The sequence below is a fragment of the Mastigoproctus giganteus genome, chromosome 9, assembly GCF_048544385.1.
Source record: "Mastigoproctus giganteus isolate SK-2022 chromosome 9, ASM4854438v1, whole genome shotgun sequence".
NCBI lineage: Eukaryota > Metazoa > Arthropoda > Arachnida > Uropygi > Thelyphonidae > Mastigoproctus > Mastigoproctus giganteus.
The window spans coordinates 131937797-131959271 of NC_143583.1; the positions used below are offsets into that span (position 1 = coordinate 131937797).

Genomic DNA, 21475 nt, shown 5'->3' on the forward strand with positions numbered 1-21475 from the left:
TTTGTTTTTTTTTAACATCTGCCACATAAAATGGGTCTAAAAGCTTGCTTATTTTCTTTTATTATCGATTTTTTTATTTTACCGAAGGCTGCAACGCTAATAAACTATTTTTGTAATGTTGTCAGAACTGGCACAAGTACTGTATACAATTTCTATGAAGACTACTTCACTAGCCTTGAATGTGTCAAAAAAAAAAAAAATAATAATAATAATAATGCGGGAAAAGATTAATAAAATAAAATAAAATAAAAACCACATAACCGACATTGTGATTTCAGTTTTTCGCCCAGTTACCTCGCTTTCCTAACGCTTATCTTGGACACGAATTAAACTTGATTACTAGCTGATTTACAGTTTTATTCAGATGTTTACACATGAAAAATTAAACAAGGAAGCACGTGCATATCGCCTTCCTGCTAAAAAACACACACTAGATAACAGGAATACTATCTAATTACATTTACTATCGAATTAATAGTGCAATTAAATAGTTAAAAGAGCAAGAGAACCTTGAAAAATGCAAGTGATTCCAAAAAATTAACAAAATTAAAGTACACAGTTCAATCATAGTTATATTTTTAAAGGAAAGAAATTATTTTTCTCAAATAATTTCAAGCATATTACAAATACATGTGGTAATATGCTTACCTTTCTGCGTACTTACGTTCAAAATATAAAATAATACCGTTTAACGAGAAAATATTTCAAACCTTATCAAAAATGTCCCCTTTCCCTCAGAGAATAACAAACGCCCTCTATTTTCCTATATTTAGCACCTCTATCAGAGTTTCTTACTCTCTGTGGTCTTTACTCTGACCCATGCACGAATCGAGACGTGATGAGAGTCACGCAGCTTCGATGCGCATAATGATTTAGATGGCTGTTTTTCCTTCTGTTGTTATTAAAACGGTAGAAGTAAGATTGATAGGAAGATAAATAATTTTGTTTATGCTCCGCGATGACCGCGTAATTGTTTTTATCTTTGTGTTAGTTGAATGGGGCATATGCTACATGTTACCGTTTTCATAACTTTGAGTACTTGTTACAGAGTAGTATACTCTGTGTTGTTACTGATGTGAAACGATCCTTTCTGGCATATAAAAAGTTAAGGTGAAGGTAAATTGAAAGATGAGTTTATATAGAATAGCAGGGCTAGTGACGCACAAATTAAATAGGCTTTATAACTCTTGCAGTCTTCATAATTCCATTAGTATAGCAGTGCTAATTAGGTCAAGAAAATTCCATCCTTGCAAATATAGGAACAATGATTATTTTCTACAGAAAGTTACTTTATTTACTTATATGCCATGTTTTCCAAACTGTAATACATATGCTTTTTCACCGACACTCAGCCAGTTTGGAATGAATAATTTTATGCAAGTAATGTTTTATTCAAAAGTTATTGAAGATAAGGATGAGCAGAAAGGGGAAGATAAGAAGACAGTTCAGCTTATTATGTTAATTGGACCTGATGATAAAATAATGGGAATTAAAACTAAAGTTGAGGCAGAGTTGCTTGCCAAGAAAAAGGATTTAAAGTAAGTACTATAAATCTGCACTGCTTGTAACCAAACTTTTGTAAAAAAAATTTCAGCCAAAACTTAAAATGTGAGGAGGATTTAAACTATTTCTGTTTGATTTATTTCTATTCTGCAGCTTTACTCTGAAAGAAGATTGCAATGATGAGAAGAAATTTTGTGGAAATAATTGGATTAATAATGTAAAGAGTGTTGTACATATCAAAACCAGCCCTTAGAGCAGGGGTCGGCAACCTGCATCTCTTTGAACATGTAACTGCGATTCTTTAACTTTTAGCCGACGTGAAGCACAATTTGAAATGGAGTTAGAGGACTTAAAAATCAAGGACATGTGGAGTGCAAGACTAAAATGCCTTAAAACTGAAATTGGGGATTTGGACCAAAGCAAGACCAAATTGTGTTCAATGTATGGAGTAGACATGCATTGAATACAATGAATATAAATGTTTTCAAATTTATATACTTGACTGCAATGAACAAGTATATAAATTTTAAAATATTTGCATTTGGACTTCTCAGTTTTTTTGTTCGTCATATTTCTGCAGGCAAATATAAATTGGCTGAACAATGTGTCTCTCAGCATGTTTAAAGATGAAAATTACGGCATACTCGCCTGATATTGAGAGACTCGCTCAACAAGTTCAGCAGCTAAAGTCACATTAATTCGTACCTAATTGGATGTTTGTTGTGTTTTTTCAGTATTGATAAATAATATTTCAAAATATATTTTTTTTTAATAAAACACCTTCCCACTCTATTCCATTTCTTAAAAAACTTCCCCATCCCTCTTCCTCCTCCCAGCTTGAGCTGAGGTGCGGCTCTTCAGATTGTCTTTTTTTTTTTTTTTTTTTAAATTAGATCAAAAATAGTTCTTCACTCAAAAAAGGTTGCCGACCCCTGCCTTAGAGGGTTGTGGCAAAACCCAAGCCCCCTATTAGAATGGGTACTAATTCCAAATAAATGGATGGCCTTCAATTCCGGCAATGTTAGTCAGGTTACCTCAAATGCTAATTATCAGAATAATGGGCAAACAAAGTACATAATTTGTTTTTTATTTTGACTGATACTGTAAAAGCTTTGCTTCCTTGCATCATTTTGCCCAACACATACTAAATTAATGATAATGTTGCAGCTCTGAGAAGATGGCCTTCACACTCCTAAAACTAGAAATGGCTGGCCATCATTAACACATGATGTGGTTCAGTCCATTGGAACAGTACAAAGCTAACAAACCAAAACTGACAATATCTATTGCACATCAACATCTCTAACATTGCCAAAATTCTGTGGAGTACCATTCATAAAGTGTATGGGTGAGTTTGCATGAATTTCCCCTAGAACAAACGACTGTGATTATCAAAGTCATTGTGATTGTGCATGATAGATAATACTGACAGGGTTGCTTAAGATGAAGATTAGTTATTAAGCCATACAGTGGATGGGTACATAAAGAGAACATATGGTGTGGCTTTACATCAGTGTTTATAATTAATGCTTTTTTCATTGAAAAGGCTGTTTGGAAACTTGATAATTAATGGATGCTGACATCCGAGCCTTTTATAAACTAAGAATATTCCTGCATTCACGAAACAACTCCTCTGGATGACGGCATTCATATGGGATGGTGTTACACCCTACTTTAAAAATGATATAAGAGAAATATTCAGTAAACACACCAGTCGACATTTTTTGTATAGTTGGCCTGCCAAATATGCCAGTCTCATTCCTCCCACCTCCCCATTCATACTTTTGGTTGTGGAGTTACCTGAAAAATTTAGTGTATATATATATTTCCCAACTATGATGTGCTCATGACAGCTGTATATAACAGTTTTTTTAACTAGATCATTTATTAGAGAATGAGGGAGCATGTACAGAGTTAATTATTAATATTGTATTGTAACTTTTTGTAAAGTGTTATTGAAGTATTAACAAATGTTGCATTTTTAGTCCCCTTTTTTTTTTTTTTTTGGAGTTACTGATTTTTAAAGTGAGATAAGACTTTATAATCATACTCTATTTATAGCATATAAAATAGTATAGATTTGTTATTAATAGGTAGAGTAGGTGCAAAGTATGTAGTTATCATAGTTACCAAATAAAATTGAATTGAAAAGGAAAAACTGCTTTTATATTGTGTATTGCAGATTAATGAAAGCGGACACCCAAACTGCTGTGAAAAAGTATCCTGTGTATAAATTGACTGATTCTCATCTTAGTAAGAGTGAAACAAAAAGAAATGAAAGTAATGCCACTGATAGAGAACAAAAGAGAATTACCCTTTCTCATCAAATTGGACAACATGATCTAAAAGTCAAAATTAACTCATTGAAGAAGTGGCTCAAAAAGAATTGTGAAATTACTGTTTTGATTACAGGAGATCAACAGCAAAGCATGGTATGAATAAATATTTAATTTTATAAATTATTAATCATTTACATCAGTAATAACTGGATTTGAATCTCTTTCATGTTACTAAGAAAAATGTTTCCTTAATGGCATTGAACTCTTGCATGCATCATCACAATGGGTTACCTTGATATTACACTATGAATAAAAGGTACTATTTCAAAAATTATTACTTTTTTTGATATAGCACCATCTTCCTGACAACTTTTTTTTCTGTTGACATCTCATCACTGTGTAAGAGAACACCTAAGTGCATGTTTGGTAAACAGTAGTGATTTATATTTGCATTACAAGAGTTTAATGGTAATATATTAAAAATATTCAATACCGAATACTCGGAGATAATATTCAATACCGAAATACATATATATATAGTGTTATAACTGCATTGGGATACAGGTTTAGGGTTATATTTTGTATTGGAATTTTATTGAACTTGAATAGAAATCATGACTTAGACCAGAGCAGCAAAGCAAATGGCTCAAACTAGTGGAAGTGCTGTGGCTCAGGGGAGAACTCAGGATGACAGTTGTCCTCTGAATCACAGTCTGTTGAAATGCACTGCTTGTTTGATGTTTGTGGAGCAATCAGGAACGGGACATGATATTGCCAAGGGGAATGTCTTTGTGTGTGCGCGATGTAAGGAGTGTGAGGAAATCAGGCACCAACTCGGCATTGTTATGGGCTTATATGAGAGCTTGAAGGACAGAGTGGATGCCCTTGAAGGATTTAAATTGAGGGGCCCATCAAGCTCTCAGCTGCCCATATCAATGCCAGAGCTTGCACTTGAACATCACGACACAACGGCAACCCCCAAGGAAGAATGCGCTGGTCCAAAAGGAACTAGTTGTTGTAGGTGACTGAATTGTCAGGGAAATGGGGAACATGTTGTGCAAAAAGGATAGATGGAACAGGACCAGGGTCTGTCTGCCAGGGGCAAAGGTTGATGACGTTGTAGGGCAGATATCATCTTTTAAGGGCACAAAGGGTGATATTGTTGTACACATTGGCACTAATGATATTAAGAGTAGGAGACTGGCAGAATTACTTAACAAGTACAAGACAATGCTGAAAAAAGCCGTGAGTTAGTGTTGAATTTGAAAGTGTCTGCAATTCTGATCAGACATGATAGGAGAGATTGTGTAAGGCTCAAGGGGTAGAATTTTTCTCAGCCTGGTCTGTGTTTGTTAACAGGAGAGACTGCTTCTACAGGGATGGGATACATTTAAATAAAAAGGGTGCAAGAATATTTGGTGATGCTATCGAGGCAAAGAGGCGGGTCTGAAAACTGCTAGCTTGGGGCGGATACACGGACTAATAGATTAACAGTAGCCACTGGCAGAGGTAAAAGTGATTCTTGCACTACTTCTATTGAAATGCAGTTGAGCAGCAGCCTGGAAATCAAGGCAATGGGAATTTCCAGGACTGCTGGGAGTCATAGTGGAACAAGTAAATACATGGGTTGTTAGTGTAACTAAGAGTAGAAAGAGGTGCATGTATACTTGCATGTACACCAATGCTAGGAGTATAGTTAATAAATTCAATGAGCTTGAAGAGCTAGTCAAGACATCAAAGGCAGATATTGTTGGGATATCAGAGACATGGTATCACACAGACATAAGCAGTGCAGAACTGGAATTTGGGGAGTACCATGTGTACAGAAAGGATAGACAGGACAGGAAGGGAGAAGGGGTTATGCTGTTAGTTAAGAAACATATAAAACATAAGGAAGTGCATCTAATTGATGTGGGTGGACAATGCAATGTTGAATCTGTTTGGTGTGACATAAGCACTGGGAAAAGAAAAATGAGAGTAGGTGTGTGTTATAGGCTTAATGAATCTGATGAGTATAATGAGCAATTGTGCAAAGAAATAGAGTGGGCCAGTAAATTAGCGTGTCTTATAATGGAGAATTTTAATTTCCCTGATATTGACTGGAATTTATGGGTTGGTCACTCACACACCAGCAAGGCTTTTGTGGATTTATTGGATTATTGTTTTCTACATCAGCATGTTCAGGAGGCATCTAGAGGGAGTAATACTCTTGATCTGGTTATCAGTAGTGATTCTTCATGCATTAAGAATCTGCAGATAAAAGAACCACTAGGTGGCAGTGATCACAGTGTGCTGGAGTGGGATTTACTCAAAGAGGTAATCACCATCAAGGATAAAGGAAAGGTTTTTGCTTTCATAAAGGTGACTACAGTGGTCTGAGACAGTACAGTAATACCCCGAAGTTACGCGATAGGTGGGTCTGATGAAAATCACTTAAGTGAAATTCGAGTAAGTCGGGGTACAACTTTGCATATAAATACATATAAATTTTGTTTAATTGGGACCAAGGACTAACAAAAACACTAGTTTAAAAGAAAAATATTTAATAAAATTGCAGTTATTTATACATATTAATACAAATTATGTATTAAAAAAATAAAAGAGTTACGTAAAAAAGTTATTTTGATGGCTTCATAAAATCTAACAAATTCGTCTGACAACACAGCGCCTTCTTTTTTCCACGCAGAATTTCTTTGTAGCAAGCTAATAATTTTTTATTCCTTGCTTTGTAGCTATAACGCTTTCTTCATTGGAGTCTGTTTTCTAAAATTTTTAAGCCCTTTTCAATTGAGCTGAGACCTTCTGTCAACCTTGCAATTGTCATGTGCTTTTCTGGTGGAACTGGGTCTGAAGTGTCGGATAATTCAGTGACGTTTTGCTCACGCATCTCTATGAGCTCATTCATTGTCAGCTCCTCACTATGTGAATCCAACAGCTCGTTGACATCATCACCATTGACTTCCAAATCTAATTGCCTGGCAAGATTAACAACTTCTTCTATCATATGAGCGACATGATCAGTTTCTGTCATTGTTTTCGTCTCGTTTTTGAAAAAAAATGGACAAAGTTTCTTCCAACACCATTCAATGTTTTTTTTGTGAATTTCATCCCAAGATTCTTCAATGATTCTTATGGCATCTAAAACATTGAATTGTTTCCAAAAGCCTTTAACAGATGTCCAAAAGTCTTTAACAATTTTGTCTCAAAGCTTCATTCAGACGTGCAAACGAAAGCCTCGTGTAGTAGGCTTTGAATGTTTTGATGACTCCCTGGTCCATCAGTTGAAGTAAGCTGGTTGTGTTTGGAGGCATAAACAACTTTCACACGTTGGTCGAAATTAATTAGGGTAGCAGGAGGGTGACCGGGTGCATTGTTAATAAGAAGGATCAATTTAAATGGAATCTGTTTAGACTTGCAATAATGTTCGACTTCGGGTATGAAGTGGTGACAAAACCAGTCCTCAAAAACGGAAGCTGTCACCCAAGCTTTATGATTTGGCTTCCAAATCACTGTAAGCTAATTTTAGCTATATTTTTTAAAACTCTTGGGTTTTCGGAGCGACACATTAAGAGAGGTTTTAACTTGCTGTCACCAGCTGCATTCCCGCCAACCATCATTGTCAATTGGTCTTTGGAAACCTTAAAGCCTGGAAAGTTTTTTTATTTGTGAAAACAATATAATTTCCGACAAAAGATGAGCACGAATTCGAACGCACACATATAAATATGACAGTTGGAATGCAAATTCTTGTATATGTGTGTGCAGCTCATGCGGCAGCAAAGTTGAATTTTGTTCATCTTTCACTCTCACTCTACGTAATCGCACCGTATATCGATAGTATATGAAAAACGACTTTGAAGATAGTGGGTGGCAGTGTTGCCAAATGAAAAAATCAAGAACCGCGTAACTCCGAGTTTGCGTAAGTCGGGGTATTACTGCATTTGAATTCTATACAGCGGAACCAACTGATGATGTTACCAACAGCAAATTCAAAATGGGAAGCATTCAAAGAATTAATCTTGGAAGCTACTAGGCTTTTCATACCAACAAAGAAATATTGTTCAATATTTAGGCCTAAATGGATGTCACATATAAACTAATTAGGCATTAGCATTAGTAGAGGCATACGATGCAAGAAAGCAAGCTTATGCAGCATCAGCCAAAAAAAAAAAAAAAAAAAACACGCTCCCATTTCACCCCCTCCGTTCGTTCCAAGTACCTGTCCAGCTCAGCCTTAAATTTATTTAGGCTATCAACTTCCACAACATAGGATGAAAATCTGTTCCACCAACCAACCACCCACTGGCTAAAGGCAAACTTCCACACATCTATCCTACATCTGTCTTTTCTCAGTTTGAATTTATGCCCTCTGAAATGATTATTCTGAACAAGAGGATGAATTCCATCAGCATTGAGCATGCTCAAACCATTCAAGGCTCTATACACCTCTATCAGATCACCTCGCAGGTGCCTAGTCTCCAGACACTGTAATTTCCAAATTTAAGACTTGCTTCATAAGAGCAACCCTTTGTTCCATTCACTAATCTTGTTGCCCTTCTCTGTACTCGTTCCAACAGCTCTACATCCTCCTTAAAATGAGGCCTCCAGACCTGTATACAGTACCCAAGGTGTGGCCTGACCATTGCCTTATATAAGGGGATAATCACCTCCTTATCTCTGCTAGAAAAATTCCTGTATATCATTGACAAGACACTATGAGCTACTCTTGCAGACCGTCTGCACTGCTCAGAAAACTTCATATTTGCCTTTACAATTACCCCAGGTCCTTTTCGTTCTCTACCACTGTCAGTGTAATACCACAGAGTTGATACATCACTCTGGGGTTGCTGCTTCCCATATGTAGTACTTTACATTTGTCAATGTTAAACTTCATTTGCCCCCTCTCAGCCCATCTGATCAACTTTTCTAGATCCTGTTGCAGCTGCGTACTGTCATTAGTGTCCTTAACAACACTGCCAACCTTCGTATCGTCTGCAAACTACTTGGACATTAAGCTTGATATACCATCATCAATATCATTTATAAATACAGAAAACAACAATAGGCCCAATACTGAACCCTGAGGGACTCCACTAATAAAATTAGTCCACGATGAGCAATGTCCATTGAATACAACTCTCTGTCTTCTCCCATTCAGCCATCCCTTTATCCATAGCAGCAATTTGCCTCCAATGCCACACTGCTCCAATTTGTGCAGCAGTATCAAAAGCCTTTCTAAGATCCAAATATATGATATAAAAGTTATTCCCTGCATCCAGTTCCTTTGTAACCACATCATAGTATCCAATCAAATTAGTCAGGCAAGACTTTTCCTTAACAAAACCATGCTGTGTCCGAGCTATAACTGAAGTCTCATCTAGATGATCCTGCAGTGCTTCTTTAACCAGTGCCTCCATTAATTTTCCTGGAACAGAAGTTAAACTAACATGTCTATAATTACTTGTGTTGCCTTTTGATCGTCCTTTGTGAATTGGGGTCACATTCGCACATCTCCAGTCTATGGGTACCTCCCCTGAGTCCAAAGAAGCTCTCATAATTATGGCTAAGGGTTTGCTTACTTCCTTTGCTGCCTCCTTTAATATAACTGGATAGATCCCGTCCACCCTGGGTGACTTTTTTTTGTTTTTCAATAATTTCTCCTCCCTTTTCCTCTCAGTTATTACAAAATCATCCAGCTCACTGCCAGAGTTTAACTCACCTCTGGCATTCCCTTCCCTGAATAACTCCTCATGGGTGAATGTAAATGCAAAATACAGTAAACTCCCGCTATTTGCAGGGGTTACGTTCCTGAGAAATGCCACGAATACCGAAAACGCGAATACTGAGTTATGGCCCCCATAGTAATACAGGGGTTTTGTTCCAAAGTATGAAATATATAAGAAAAACTAGTCTAAAATTTTGTCTATACAGTAATACCCCGACTTACGCTACCCCGACTTACGCGAACTCGGAGTTACGCGGTTCTTGATTTTTTCCTTTGGCAACGCTGCCGCCCACTATCTTCAAGGTCGTTTTTCATATGTTATCGATATACGGTGCGACGGCGGAGATTGAAGCAAAAGATGAACAAAATTCAACTTTGCTGCTTTTATGTTTTTTATATCAGTGAAGGGGAAACACATTTCACCATAATAACGTAAAAACCAACACAATTCCAGCTATCGGTATAATCGCAAATGCAATTAGATGGAGTTTACTACCCGTTTATAACAGATTTCACTTGCAGAAACGCAACTGGATTTTTATTGTTTTATGGTAGTAACCCCTAGAAATGTGAGGTGTTAATAGTGTATCTCTGCCTTTATGGTGTTGTTTATTCAGTTGCTGCATGCGCGCAGCTTTGTTTATGCGTATCAAGGGTGCTCCTCGTTTTGTAATTGTGCTTTATTCCCTAAAAATTAGTAAAATTAAAAGGTGTGAAAAGGAAGCGTCCTGGTGAAGACACTGCAGATTCAGAGAGAAAAAGAAAAGCAATTATGGATAAACAGAGGCGGACTGGATCAAAAATTCTTACCCGGGAAAATTTGTAGTGGCCTCATACTATGGTTTATGGCCAAAATCACACTGGCCCACCGGGGTTTCCCCGGTAAGGCTTATGGCCAGTCCGCCTCTGTCGATAGAGAAAAAATATGAAATTGTGAAACGCTTTGAGCGAAATGAAAGACCATGTGATATTGCACGTGCTACAGGCCTAAATGAAGCAACGGCGAAAAGCACATGACAATTGCAAACTTGACAGGTTGAAAATTGAAAAGATCTCAATTGTTAAAGGGCTTAAAAATTTTAGAAAACAAGACTCCAACGAAGAACGCGTTATAGCTACAAAGCAAGGAATAAAAAAATTATTAGCTTGCTACGAAGAAATTCTGCGTGAAAAAAAGGAACGCGCTGTGTCGTCAGACGAATTTGTTAGATTTTATGAAGCCATCGACATCGAAATAACTTTTTAACGTAAGTCATTTGTTTTTTTAATACATATTTTGTATTAATATGTATAAAGAACTGCAATTTTATTAATATTTTTCTTCTAAACTAGTGTTTTTGTTAGTCCTTGGTCCCAATTAAGCAAAATTTATATGTATTTATATGCAAAGTTGTACCCCGACTTACGCGAATTCGACTTACGCGATTTTCGTCGGACCCACCTATCGCGTAACTTCGGGGTATTACTGTATATGTATTATATGTACCTTAATAATATGACTATGTACATAGACAGTACATAGTGAAATGCAAGCATAAGGCATCGAAATGAAAATAAGAAACAATTTAATATTAAATGTGATATTTATTAGAAATTTCAAACAAATCTTTGAATCCAGCACCTTTGTTATAGCTAAAAAACCTATCCCGCCAGTACTATCACCAGTTTCGCTAAAGTGTTGATAAAGGTGTTTTGCCTTTTCACGAATGATGAGTGAACTTAAGGGAATTTTATTTTGAGTTTGGTCTTCTATCCACAGATTTTATGCTTTTTCCATTTTTTCAAATTTAACATCACGAGTTACAGAGCAAATTTTTGAAGCAATTAGCGCGTTTTCATGGACACTGCGACAGATTTTTTCTTCCGATTTCTTGATTGATCGTACTGTTGACTCATTGATTTTATAATGTTTTGCCACTGATGAGACACTTTCACCATTAGAAATTTTGTCTAATAACTGAATTTTACTTGCTAATGTCATCACCTTCTTTGATCTTTTCACAATTCCCTTGTTATTCGTAGCCATATTTTTGTAGGGGTTAGAAAAGAATTTGTCCACGATAAAGTCACTTTCTACCGTTAATACACTCGAAAAAGTCTGTTTACACTAACACACTGCAAAACGGTAGATTTTTCACTTTTGTAAGCATATCAATTTGTAAATTTATAAATATATTCAATTTATAAGCATATAAATTAAAAGCAAACAACGAAACCTTCCATGACAAGCGCATAACACATACTGAACAAGGATTAGTGAGAAACATCCACGCTCACGATTTTGTCATCCCTCTCCCCCCACCCACTGAGCGCTGTTTTGACCGGGAAAGATGATTGTAGCCACGCCCATGTTTTTTATGCCGGAAAATGTTCACGGCGATTTAAAATTCACATTTTTTTAGGTTTCACTTTATATTAAATCAGCGACCGCGAATAGTGGGGTTTACTGTACTCATTTAGTGTGGGCGACGCGGGGTCCCACTAGGGGTCCAACGGCTAAAAGGTCAGAGGAACAACAGAACATAAACATGTACCTTAAACTTTTTAAAATCTCTGGCCTTCACAGTGTTCTGTGTTTCACAAACAAAGTACACAACACGGAGATGGGGGAAACCCCTTGGGCCGTTAGACAATGAACACTTTACACTTTACACTTTTGTATTCATTTAGTTTGTTAGCCACCTGAGCAGGATCATTAGCAGTTGAACCATCAATATCCAGTGGACCAATCTGATTCATGCCTTTCCTTCTAGAGTTTACATAGGTGAAGAACTCTTTGTTGTTTTTCTTTGCATCCTTTGCCAAGGATTTCTCATAATCTGCTTTTTCCTGCCTAATCTGCTTTGTGACTTGGTTATAGACCAACTTATATCACACCAAACTGACTCGACACTGCACTGTCCAGCAATGTTGACTGGCTTCACTTCCTTGGATTTTGTGTTTCTTAACTCATAGTATAACCCCTTTTCCCTTCCTATCTTGTCTATTCTTCCTGTACACATTGTACTCCCAAAATTCCAGTTCTGCATTCCTTATATCTGTGTGACACACGTCTCTGATATCCCAACAATATCTGCCTTTGATGTTCTGAGCAATACATCAAATTCATCAAATTTATTTACCAAACTGCTAGCATTGGTGTACATGCAAGTATACATGCACCTACTCATATTCTTAGCTACCCTAACGCAACCCATGTGTTTACTTGTACCGCAATGACTCCCAGCAGGCTCTGAAATACCCTGCATCTTGTTTTCCAGGCTGCTGCTCATTCCAATAGAAGCAATGCAAAAATCGCTTTCACCTCTGCCAGTCGCTACTGTTAATCTATTAGTCCTTGTATCTCCCCAAGCTAGCAGTTTTCAGACTCACCTAACACTGCCTCGATAGCATCAGCAAATATTCTTGCACCCTTTCTGTTTAAATGTATCCCATCCCTGTAGAAGCAGTCTCTCCTGTTAACAAGTACAGACCAGGCTGAAAAAATTTCTACCTTCCACCTTGCACAATCTTTCCAGGGCTGAATTGATCGACAAGGCTCTCATCATATACTCCCTCCTATCATGTCTGGGCAGAATTGCAGACACTTTCAAATTCAACCCTAATTCATGTCTTTTTTTCAACAGTGATCTGTACTTGTTAAGCAATTCTGCCGGTCTCCTACTCTTAATATCGTTAGTGCCAACGTGTACAACAATATCACCCTTTGTGCCCTTAAAAGATGCTATCTGCTCTACAACGTCATCAAGCTTTGCCCCTGGCAGCCATACCCTGGTCCAGTTCCACCTATCCTTTTTACATAACATGTTCCCCGTTTCCCTAACAATAGAGTCACTAACAACTGTTAGTTCCTGTGGGACCAGCACATTCTGCCTTGGGTGTTGCCGCTGTGTTGCGTGATGATCAAGTGCAAGCTCTGGTCTTGATGTGGGCAGCTGAGAGCTTGATGGGCCCCTCAAATTAGATCCTTTGAGGGCATCCACCCTGTCCTTCAAACTCTCATATAGACCCATAACAACGCTGAGTTGTCGCCTCATTTCCTCAAACTCATTACATCACGCGCACACAAAGACATCCCCTCTTGGCAATATCATGTCCCGTACCTTATTGCTCCACAAACATCAAGCATTTTAAAAGGCTATGATTCAGAGGGCAACTGCCCCCCTCAGTTTTCCCCTGAGCCACAGCACTCCATTTAGCTTGAGCCTTTTGCTTTGCTGCTCTGGTCTGAGTCATGATTCCGATTCAATTTCAGTACAAAATTATAACTCTAAACTTGTATCCCAATGCAGTTGTAACACTATCTCTATATATTTTTTAAGTGTCATCTTCGAGTTTCTTTATATAAGTTCTGTATAAAGTTATGTATTAATTAATTATGTTACGTTCGTAAAATCTAAGTCGTTATATGTATTTAATTAAAAGTACAATTTAATTGACAATGAAGTTCAACAAGATTAATAAATTTACTGATTAATTGATAATATTATATACTATACTATACTAAGCTAACTCTATCTAATTTGGGATATAACATTGTATCATATAACAATGTTGGCAAGTTACGAACAGTAAATATTAATCTACAGACACTTAAATATTAATTAACTTCCAAAATCTCGCTGTCTCAATTCAGAATAAATCAAGTATCTTGCCTAGGTCTATAAGCTACTTACAGAAAATAATTTAATATTTTTCAATTGGTCAAGCTGCTTTATTGACCAATTTAACAATTGGTCAATAAAGCAGCTAACTATAGCTAAAAAACTTCCGGATCGCCGGCTCTGCAAAATTTGTGAAACTCGTGGGTTGGATACCCTTACCGATACTAATAACCTACAAAATCTCTATCTACGTTAAAATTTAAACTAAGTATCGTAACTAGGAATATAGAGCTACTCTAGGAAATAAGTTAATATGCCAATTCAAGCCAATTTAATTTAATAAAACAGAAAAAACTTCTCTATGTTCCTCAGCCGTAAAAACTTCACCTGAACAAGGTTACTCTCGTGCCCGACATGTGACAGAGAAGAAAAATGCATGGGATACATATAAATTAACATGTGACACAGAAGTCTATGATGGATATAAGCTGGTCTGTAACCAAATTACAAAGAAGGTTAGGCAGGCGAAGGCAGATTACGAGAAATATTTGGCAAAGGATGCAAAGAAAAACAACAAAGAGTTCTTTACTTATGTAGAAGGAAGGGGATGAATCAGATTGGTCCACTTGATATCGATGGTTCAACTGTTGATGATCCTGCTCAGGTAGCTAACAAACTAAATGAATATTTTGCATCGACATTCGCACATGAGGAGTTATTCAGGGAGGGGAATGCCAGAGGTGTATTCAACTCTGGCAGTAATCTAGATAATCTTGTAATAACTGAGAGTAAAGTGGAGGAGAAATTGTTGAAAATAAACAAAAGAAAGGCACCTGGGGTGGATTGAATCTATCCAGTTATATTAAAGGAGGCATTCCCTGGACTCAGGGGAGGTACCCATGGACTGGAGATGTGGAAATGTGAACCCAATCCACAAAGGAGGTTCAAAGAGAGAGACAGGTAATTACAGACCTGTTAGTTTAACTTCTGTTCCAGGGAAATTAATGGAGGCACTGGTTAAAGAAGCATTGCAGGATCATCTAGACAAGACTTCAGTTATAGCTCGGACACAGCATGGGTTTGTTAAGGGGAAGTCTTGTCTGACTAATTTGATTGGATACTATGATGTAGTCACAAAGGAACTGGATGCAAAGAATAACTTTGATATCATATATTTGGATCTTAGAAAAGCCTTTGATACTGTTGCACATGGAAGACTGCTGCACAAATTGGAGCAGTGTGGCATTGGAGGAAAAGTGCTGCTATGGATAAAGGGATGGTTGAGTGGGAGAAGACAGAGAGTGGTAGTCAATGGACACTGCTATGTGGGGACTAATGTTATTAGTGGAGTCCCTCAGGGTTCAGTGTTGGGTCCATTGTTGTTTTCTGTATTTATAAATGATATTGATGGTGGTATATCAGGCTTAATGTCCAAGTTTGCAGATGATACGAAGGTTGGCAGGGTTGTTAATGACAGTACACTGCTGCAACAGGATCTAGAAAAGTTGAGCAGATGGGCTGAGAGTTGGCAAATGAAGTTTAACATAGACAAATGAAAAGTACTACATATGGGAAGCAGTAATCCCAGAGTAACGTATCAACTCTGTGGTACCACACTGACAGTGGTAGAGAATGAAAAGGACCTGAGGGTAATTGAGCAGGCAGATACGAAGTTTTCTGAGCAGTGCAGATGGTCTGCAAGAGTAGCTCATGGTGTTTTGTCAATGATATACAGGAATTTTTCTAGCAGTGATAAGGAGGTGATTATCCTCTTGTATAAGGCAATGGTAAGGCCACACCTTGAGTACTGTATACAGATCTGGAGGCCTCATTTTAAGAAGGACGTAGAGCTGTTGGAATGAGTACAGAGAAGGGCAACAAGATTAGTGAATGGAACAAAGGGTTGCTCTTACGAAGAAAGGCTTAAGTTTTGGAAATTACAATGTCTGGAGACTAGGCACCTGCGAGGTGATCTGATTGTGTTGTATAAAGCCTTGAATGGTTTGGGCATGCTCAATGCTGATGCGATTCTTCCTCTTGCTCAGAATAATCGCCTGAGTGGGTATAAATTCAAATGGAGGAAAGACAGTTGTAGGATAGATGTGTGGAAGTTTGCCTTTAGCCAGCAGGTGGTTGATTGCTGGAACAAACTTCCATCTGTCATTGTAGAAGTTGATAGGTCAAATAGATTCAAGGCAGAACTTGAGAAACATTTGTAGCAAGTGTGTGGGTAAAATAAGGGTTTTTTTTTTTTTGTCTGATGCTATATAAGCTTGCTTTCTTGCCTCGTGCCTTTGCTAATGCTAATCTATACCTGGAGCCAGTCCAAGTGTCTACAGTGTGGACAGAAGCCAAAATTAACTCATAGCATGTAAGCAGTGGGCTTTCTCTTTACAGAAAGCCCAAGTGAATAGTAAAAAAAAAAAAAAAAAAAATATATATATATATATATATATATATCTGATAATTAAAATAAATATGATATTTAAAATAAAAAACATCAGCCAGTAGTAAGGCAAAAATGCAGAGCGAAACAAAACGTAAAATAATATAAAATAAACAAACAGGGAAGGGAAAGTAGAGATAATAAGACAAAAAGGTAGTCGATAATCCCCTGTATAATGACTAAATTATACAGGGGATTATCGACTACCTTTTTGTCTTATTATCTCTACTTTCCCTTCCCTGTTTGTTTATTTTACATTATTTTACGTTTCGTTTCGCTCTGCATTTTTGCCGTACTACTGGCTGATGTTTTTTGAGTCAGTTGAGAAAGGGACACGAGTTCCGAAAGCTTCTGGAAATATTTTATTTTATTTTATTTTATACTGGGTATACTTTAAATAAATATCTGTTAAACTATGGACCCCAGTACTCCAGGCCCATTTGTCACTATCATATTTATTTTAATTATCAGATATAATTAGGCTTCATGTGGAGGATGTGCATTTGCTGCCTCTAATGATGGCTTCATATTGATATTTATTTATTTTTATTACTTTTGCCTAACTTTTACATCACATATATATATATATATATATATATATATATATATATATATATATATATATATATACTGTATGTGATTTTAACTGATTTAACTTTCTGCCAGAAATTGTACTGTCTCAGGTGGTTTTTTTTTATTATTATTATTATTATTATTATTGTTTTATGTAATTGTTCAAAAATTTGTATGACAAAGGCAGAAATATCTGAAAAATTGCAGTCAGTCTGCCTTTGGTAATCTTGTAGGTGCTACAGTAAAATGTTAGTGTGATGAATGCTCAAGTAATGAAATATTCAGTGAAATTAAATAATTTCTCATTCCCTGCCAGTTTACTGTGTATCTTTCATTAAAGGTACATAACCTTTCATTATGTTTATTCATTAAAGTGAAAAAAATTTTTAACTTTAATGAATATCATTGTCTCTTTGATCTGTGTTCTTTAGCACAACAGTGCTGCAGTTATTTACTACTTGGATAGTTAATTGCTTGTTCATGATTAGTGGCTGTTGATCTGTCTACCTTTCCTAAAATCTTACTTTAGTAATTTTGGGAGTGATTGGGTTTTTTTTGCACTGTTACATATTTCATGAAGAATGCTGATAGACAAGATGCCAACGTTACTGAAATTGTTTGCATTTTATGTGAAGAATTTAAGTATTAAGAAGTTTACAATTTTACATCATGTCATCTGATAATTGTACTTAAGGGTTTAATAAAAGTTTGTTTTATTGAAAATAAGCTTTAAAAAAAGCACATTTTTAATTTTTGATTTTTTTCATTAAAGAAATATAAAAAATTGCATTTAATAATTACTTTCATTATAAATATTTTGTGATATGTAACTGTTATTCTAACATTTTTTATTGCATTTCATTGTTTATCCTGTCTTAAAGTTCATTAACATTATCTGTTTTGCCATTCAGTATCCCTCATCCTCATTAAGAATGTAATGAATGCTTTGTTTTTTTTTGCAAATACTCAAGTACCTATTTGCTTCACAATATGAATATGCACCACATAAAAAGCTGTGGTTCAAGTTTTGGGGTTCAAATTTTGTTGATGATGGAAGATTTCTTAAAGGTTTTTTCAGTCAAGATTTTATTATTTGATCTCAGGTAGAGGAAATGCGTATTTTCTTGGGAATAATTCCTGTTTTTTAATCTATCCAGCTTGCTAATTAACTCATAAACTCATGCTATGTACAGACATAATGTGATATGCCATATGAATATTATACAAAATGCACTATGAAAAAAGTAGCCAGTTTTCCAAAATAACAGAACTATCCATATTTAATAATGGGACTTCCATTGAATGGATTTCTAGTTTTTAAAGGTTTCTTGGGTTATCCTAAATTTCTTTAAAATTTAACAAGCAGAAATCCAACAGTCTTTTTTTTTTTATTATTATTATTTTTTTTTCAGTACACATCTTTTTAACATAGACCTTTTTAATATCTCAGGTTATGTTCAATGGATTTTCATTAAATTTCGTAATCCACACATTTAGAATGCTACATAAAAATAAATAATTCGTCATTAGAAAAATATTATTGATTTAAGTATTGTGACAGATTTGAGTTATCAAACTGTCACCATACTGTTGCATATTATTAGAAGTTACATGAAAATATGTTGCCTATTATTAGAAGTTGCATACTGTTAGAAGTTACATGAAAATATGCAAGTTCAGACTGCAATAAGTAAATTAAATTGGTTCGTATGTATAAAAGGTAAAGTGCAGCCATTATCAACCCACTGCAGGATGGAAGCCTCCTCAACAATTCATGCTGAGGGAAATGGACCATAATCTGCCACGCTGGTCCAGTGCGGGTTGGCAGATCGACCGTATTCAGCAGTCAGGGGCTTGAACCCCGGTCTACTCAAAGAGCGCATGCTACTGCACTCCCGCTCATGACCACTCGGCTACAGATTCGTATGTATAGCTTAGCTTAATTTTCAGCACTCACCTCAGTTATGAGGTGAGTGCTGAAAATTAAGCTAAGCTATACATACGATCTAGTTATTACATTATAGCACATAAGGACTCCTTAAAAAATCAAGAGTAAATTAAATTGCTAATTCCAATACTATTTTTGCTGACTGAGTGAAGTTTTAAAAGATGCGGTGTGGTTCACCATCTTTTAAAACTTCAAGCTGTAGACATTTATTTATTCCTTCCATAGCTGTGTTTACAACATGGGATAGATATTGCAAATATGGCTTCTAAATAGAATCCACCAGGTAAAAAAGTAAAAATTTTTTTTGGCAACTTTAGTGGTGCAACTGTTTAGTTCCTTGAAGGAATACATTACTTTGTGAGAGTATGTGCACAGCCCATTGTTTTGGATCTTGATATGGTAACACATCAAGATCAAAAAAAATGTCATAAAATAATTTCTCATATGGTGTACATATCTTTTATTTTCATTTAACCTCTAATGAATTCATAAATTTATAACATGTAAATTGTGAGTAGATTAGAGGTGGTAGATTTTCCTGGAACTCCAGTGTGTGCGCGTGCACTGCATAATGTAAAATAATCTGTAAAAACATTAAATTATTTAAAATTAATTAATTTTAATCAAATTAAATTAAATAAAGACCCTGTGCCTAGCACAGTGGTTATAATTGCTGATCATCTACACCTTGTGGAAAAGGTTTGGGTTTGAGTCCATTGAAATGGAAGAAATTTTAATGGGTTTTTTTTCATGCAGTGGCTCTGTTAATCAGTCTCAGATGAGAGGTGCATGGTTCCTCTCCAGACTGATTTTTTTTCATCCAAGAAATGGGCATACATCATAAAATACCCACAGTTAAGACACAATGCACTGACACCTTGTGGTCTTAGTTGCTTCAGTACAAAATCAGTTAGTTAACATACATTATGGAAGATTTGAAGCATTCCAATGCAGAGCCAACTTTCCAATACATTTTTACACACTACTGCAAAAAAATAATGTCAGAGTTAAAATAACGGAGTACATTAAATGAGGAGAATTGTTGGGCAAAAATAAGAGCTTGCACACATTGAAGTAGAAAAAAAGTTTTTAAATAAAGAAATTTTAAATCAGTAGTTTTTGTCTAAGAAGCCTCAAAATAAGTGGTGTTGTCCTGTGTCTTAGAAATACATACTAAAAGTTTTAAAATAACTACTTGTATTTATTTATTTTTTTTATTTTTTTTTGTGAAATGCTGGCATAGAGCTAATCTTTATGTATTAATCAGTTTTCATTTAATTTTAAATTGAATTTGTTCATAATAAACATTCATTAGATTAATGTTTCTCAATGAGGTTGCATATACAGTACTCCTGGGGGTACAAGGAGGAGGGTTTGGTGCAGAAGTTTCATTGTACTTGTTTAAAAATAAAATGTATACTTTAAACATTATACCCCATAGATTGGAGTTGTGTGATTTGAAAAAGGCTAGAGTATACCACTCAAAACCGTTGAAATACACTACAGTTACACGACATATGCTAATCTCTTTGCAAAAAGCTTTAGTGTTTTTTGCTTTTATTGCAGGAAAAGATATATAATGAAATTGAGAAGGAACTGAAAGCAGAAGAGGCAAGGTTTTCTCCAAAGAGTTTAAAAGGTCATAATTTGAGATTCCAAATATATCCACCTAAGAGTAAAGCTGTTGTAGATTCAAATTCTTTTAACAAAAAGCTAGATGTGAATAAAAGTTAAAAACAAAAACAAAAAAACCTCACTTGCCTATTTATTACCAAAATTACATTTATACTGTGTATGATAAAAATGTAAAAACATTTTCATTTGAATTTTTACTTTATTTGATATAAAAGTAGAGGAACAATGTTTATAGAACTGATGATGTTGTTTTATTTTTATTGTCGCTGAATGTTAGAATGCATTTCACTTATAAATCTGAACTGTTTTACAAATATAAGGTATATTTTCTGATACTATATTTTATAATGTAAAAAATCAAAGATGTCTGGAATATGCATGTTATTGGTTGTGTATATCATAGAAATATATTTGCTAGCTGAAGACTGGAAACCTTAGTAAATATTCAATAATATCAACTAAGAGTAAAGCTGTTGTAGATTCAAATTCTTGTAGAATCTTGTAGATTCATAATTAGTAACAGCTTTTGATACTGTTGCACATAGAAGGCTGCTGTACAAATTGGAGTAGTATGGCATTAAGGGAAAATTGCTGCTGTGGATAAAAGGCTGGTTGAGTGGAGAAGACAGAGAGTGGTAATCAATGGACACAGCTCGTCATGGACTAATGTTATCAGTGGAGTCAACCAGGGTTCGGTGTTGGGACCATTGTTGTTTTCTGTATTTATCAGTGATATTGTTGAAGGTATAACAGGCTTAATAT

General features: G+C 35.7%; 2 protein-coding genes across 5 annotated transcripts in view; one reads left to right on the forward strand and one right to left on the reverse strand.

Moving 5' to 3' along the window:
* LOC150080737 (cardiolipin-specific deacylase, mitochondrial) overlaps positions 1-817 on the reverse strand; it is a 132383-nt gene extending 131566 nt beyond the window's left edge. For 2 of the 4 annotated variants that reach the window (XM_090381018.1, XM_090381016.1), the window contains exon 1: positions 711-817. The gene's annotated coding sequence lies outside the window, so the exon portion shown is untranslated. Of the gene's footprint in view, positions 1-294; positions 366-710 lie in introns of those variants that run through there. The other 2 variants (XM_090381019.1, XM_090381017.1) reach the window with 2 other exon arrangements.
* An 11-nt stretch (positions 818-828) lies between these two features.
* mIF3 (mitochondrial translation initiation factor 3) lies at positions 829-20812 on the forward strand. Its single transcript, XM_090380803.1, has 3 exons — positions 829-1538; positions 3686-3935; positions 20645-20812. Exons 1-3 carry the CDS (start codon positions 1129-1131, stop codon positions 20810-20812), a joined length of 828 nt encoding a protein of 275 aa, XP_090236929.1. The 5' UTR covers positions 829-1128.
* The last annotated feature ends 663 nt before the right edge of the window (positions 20813-21475 follow it).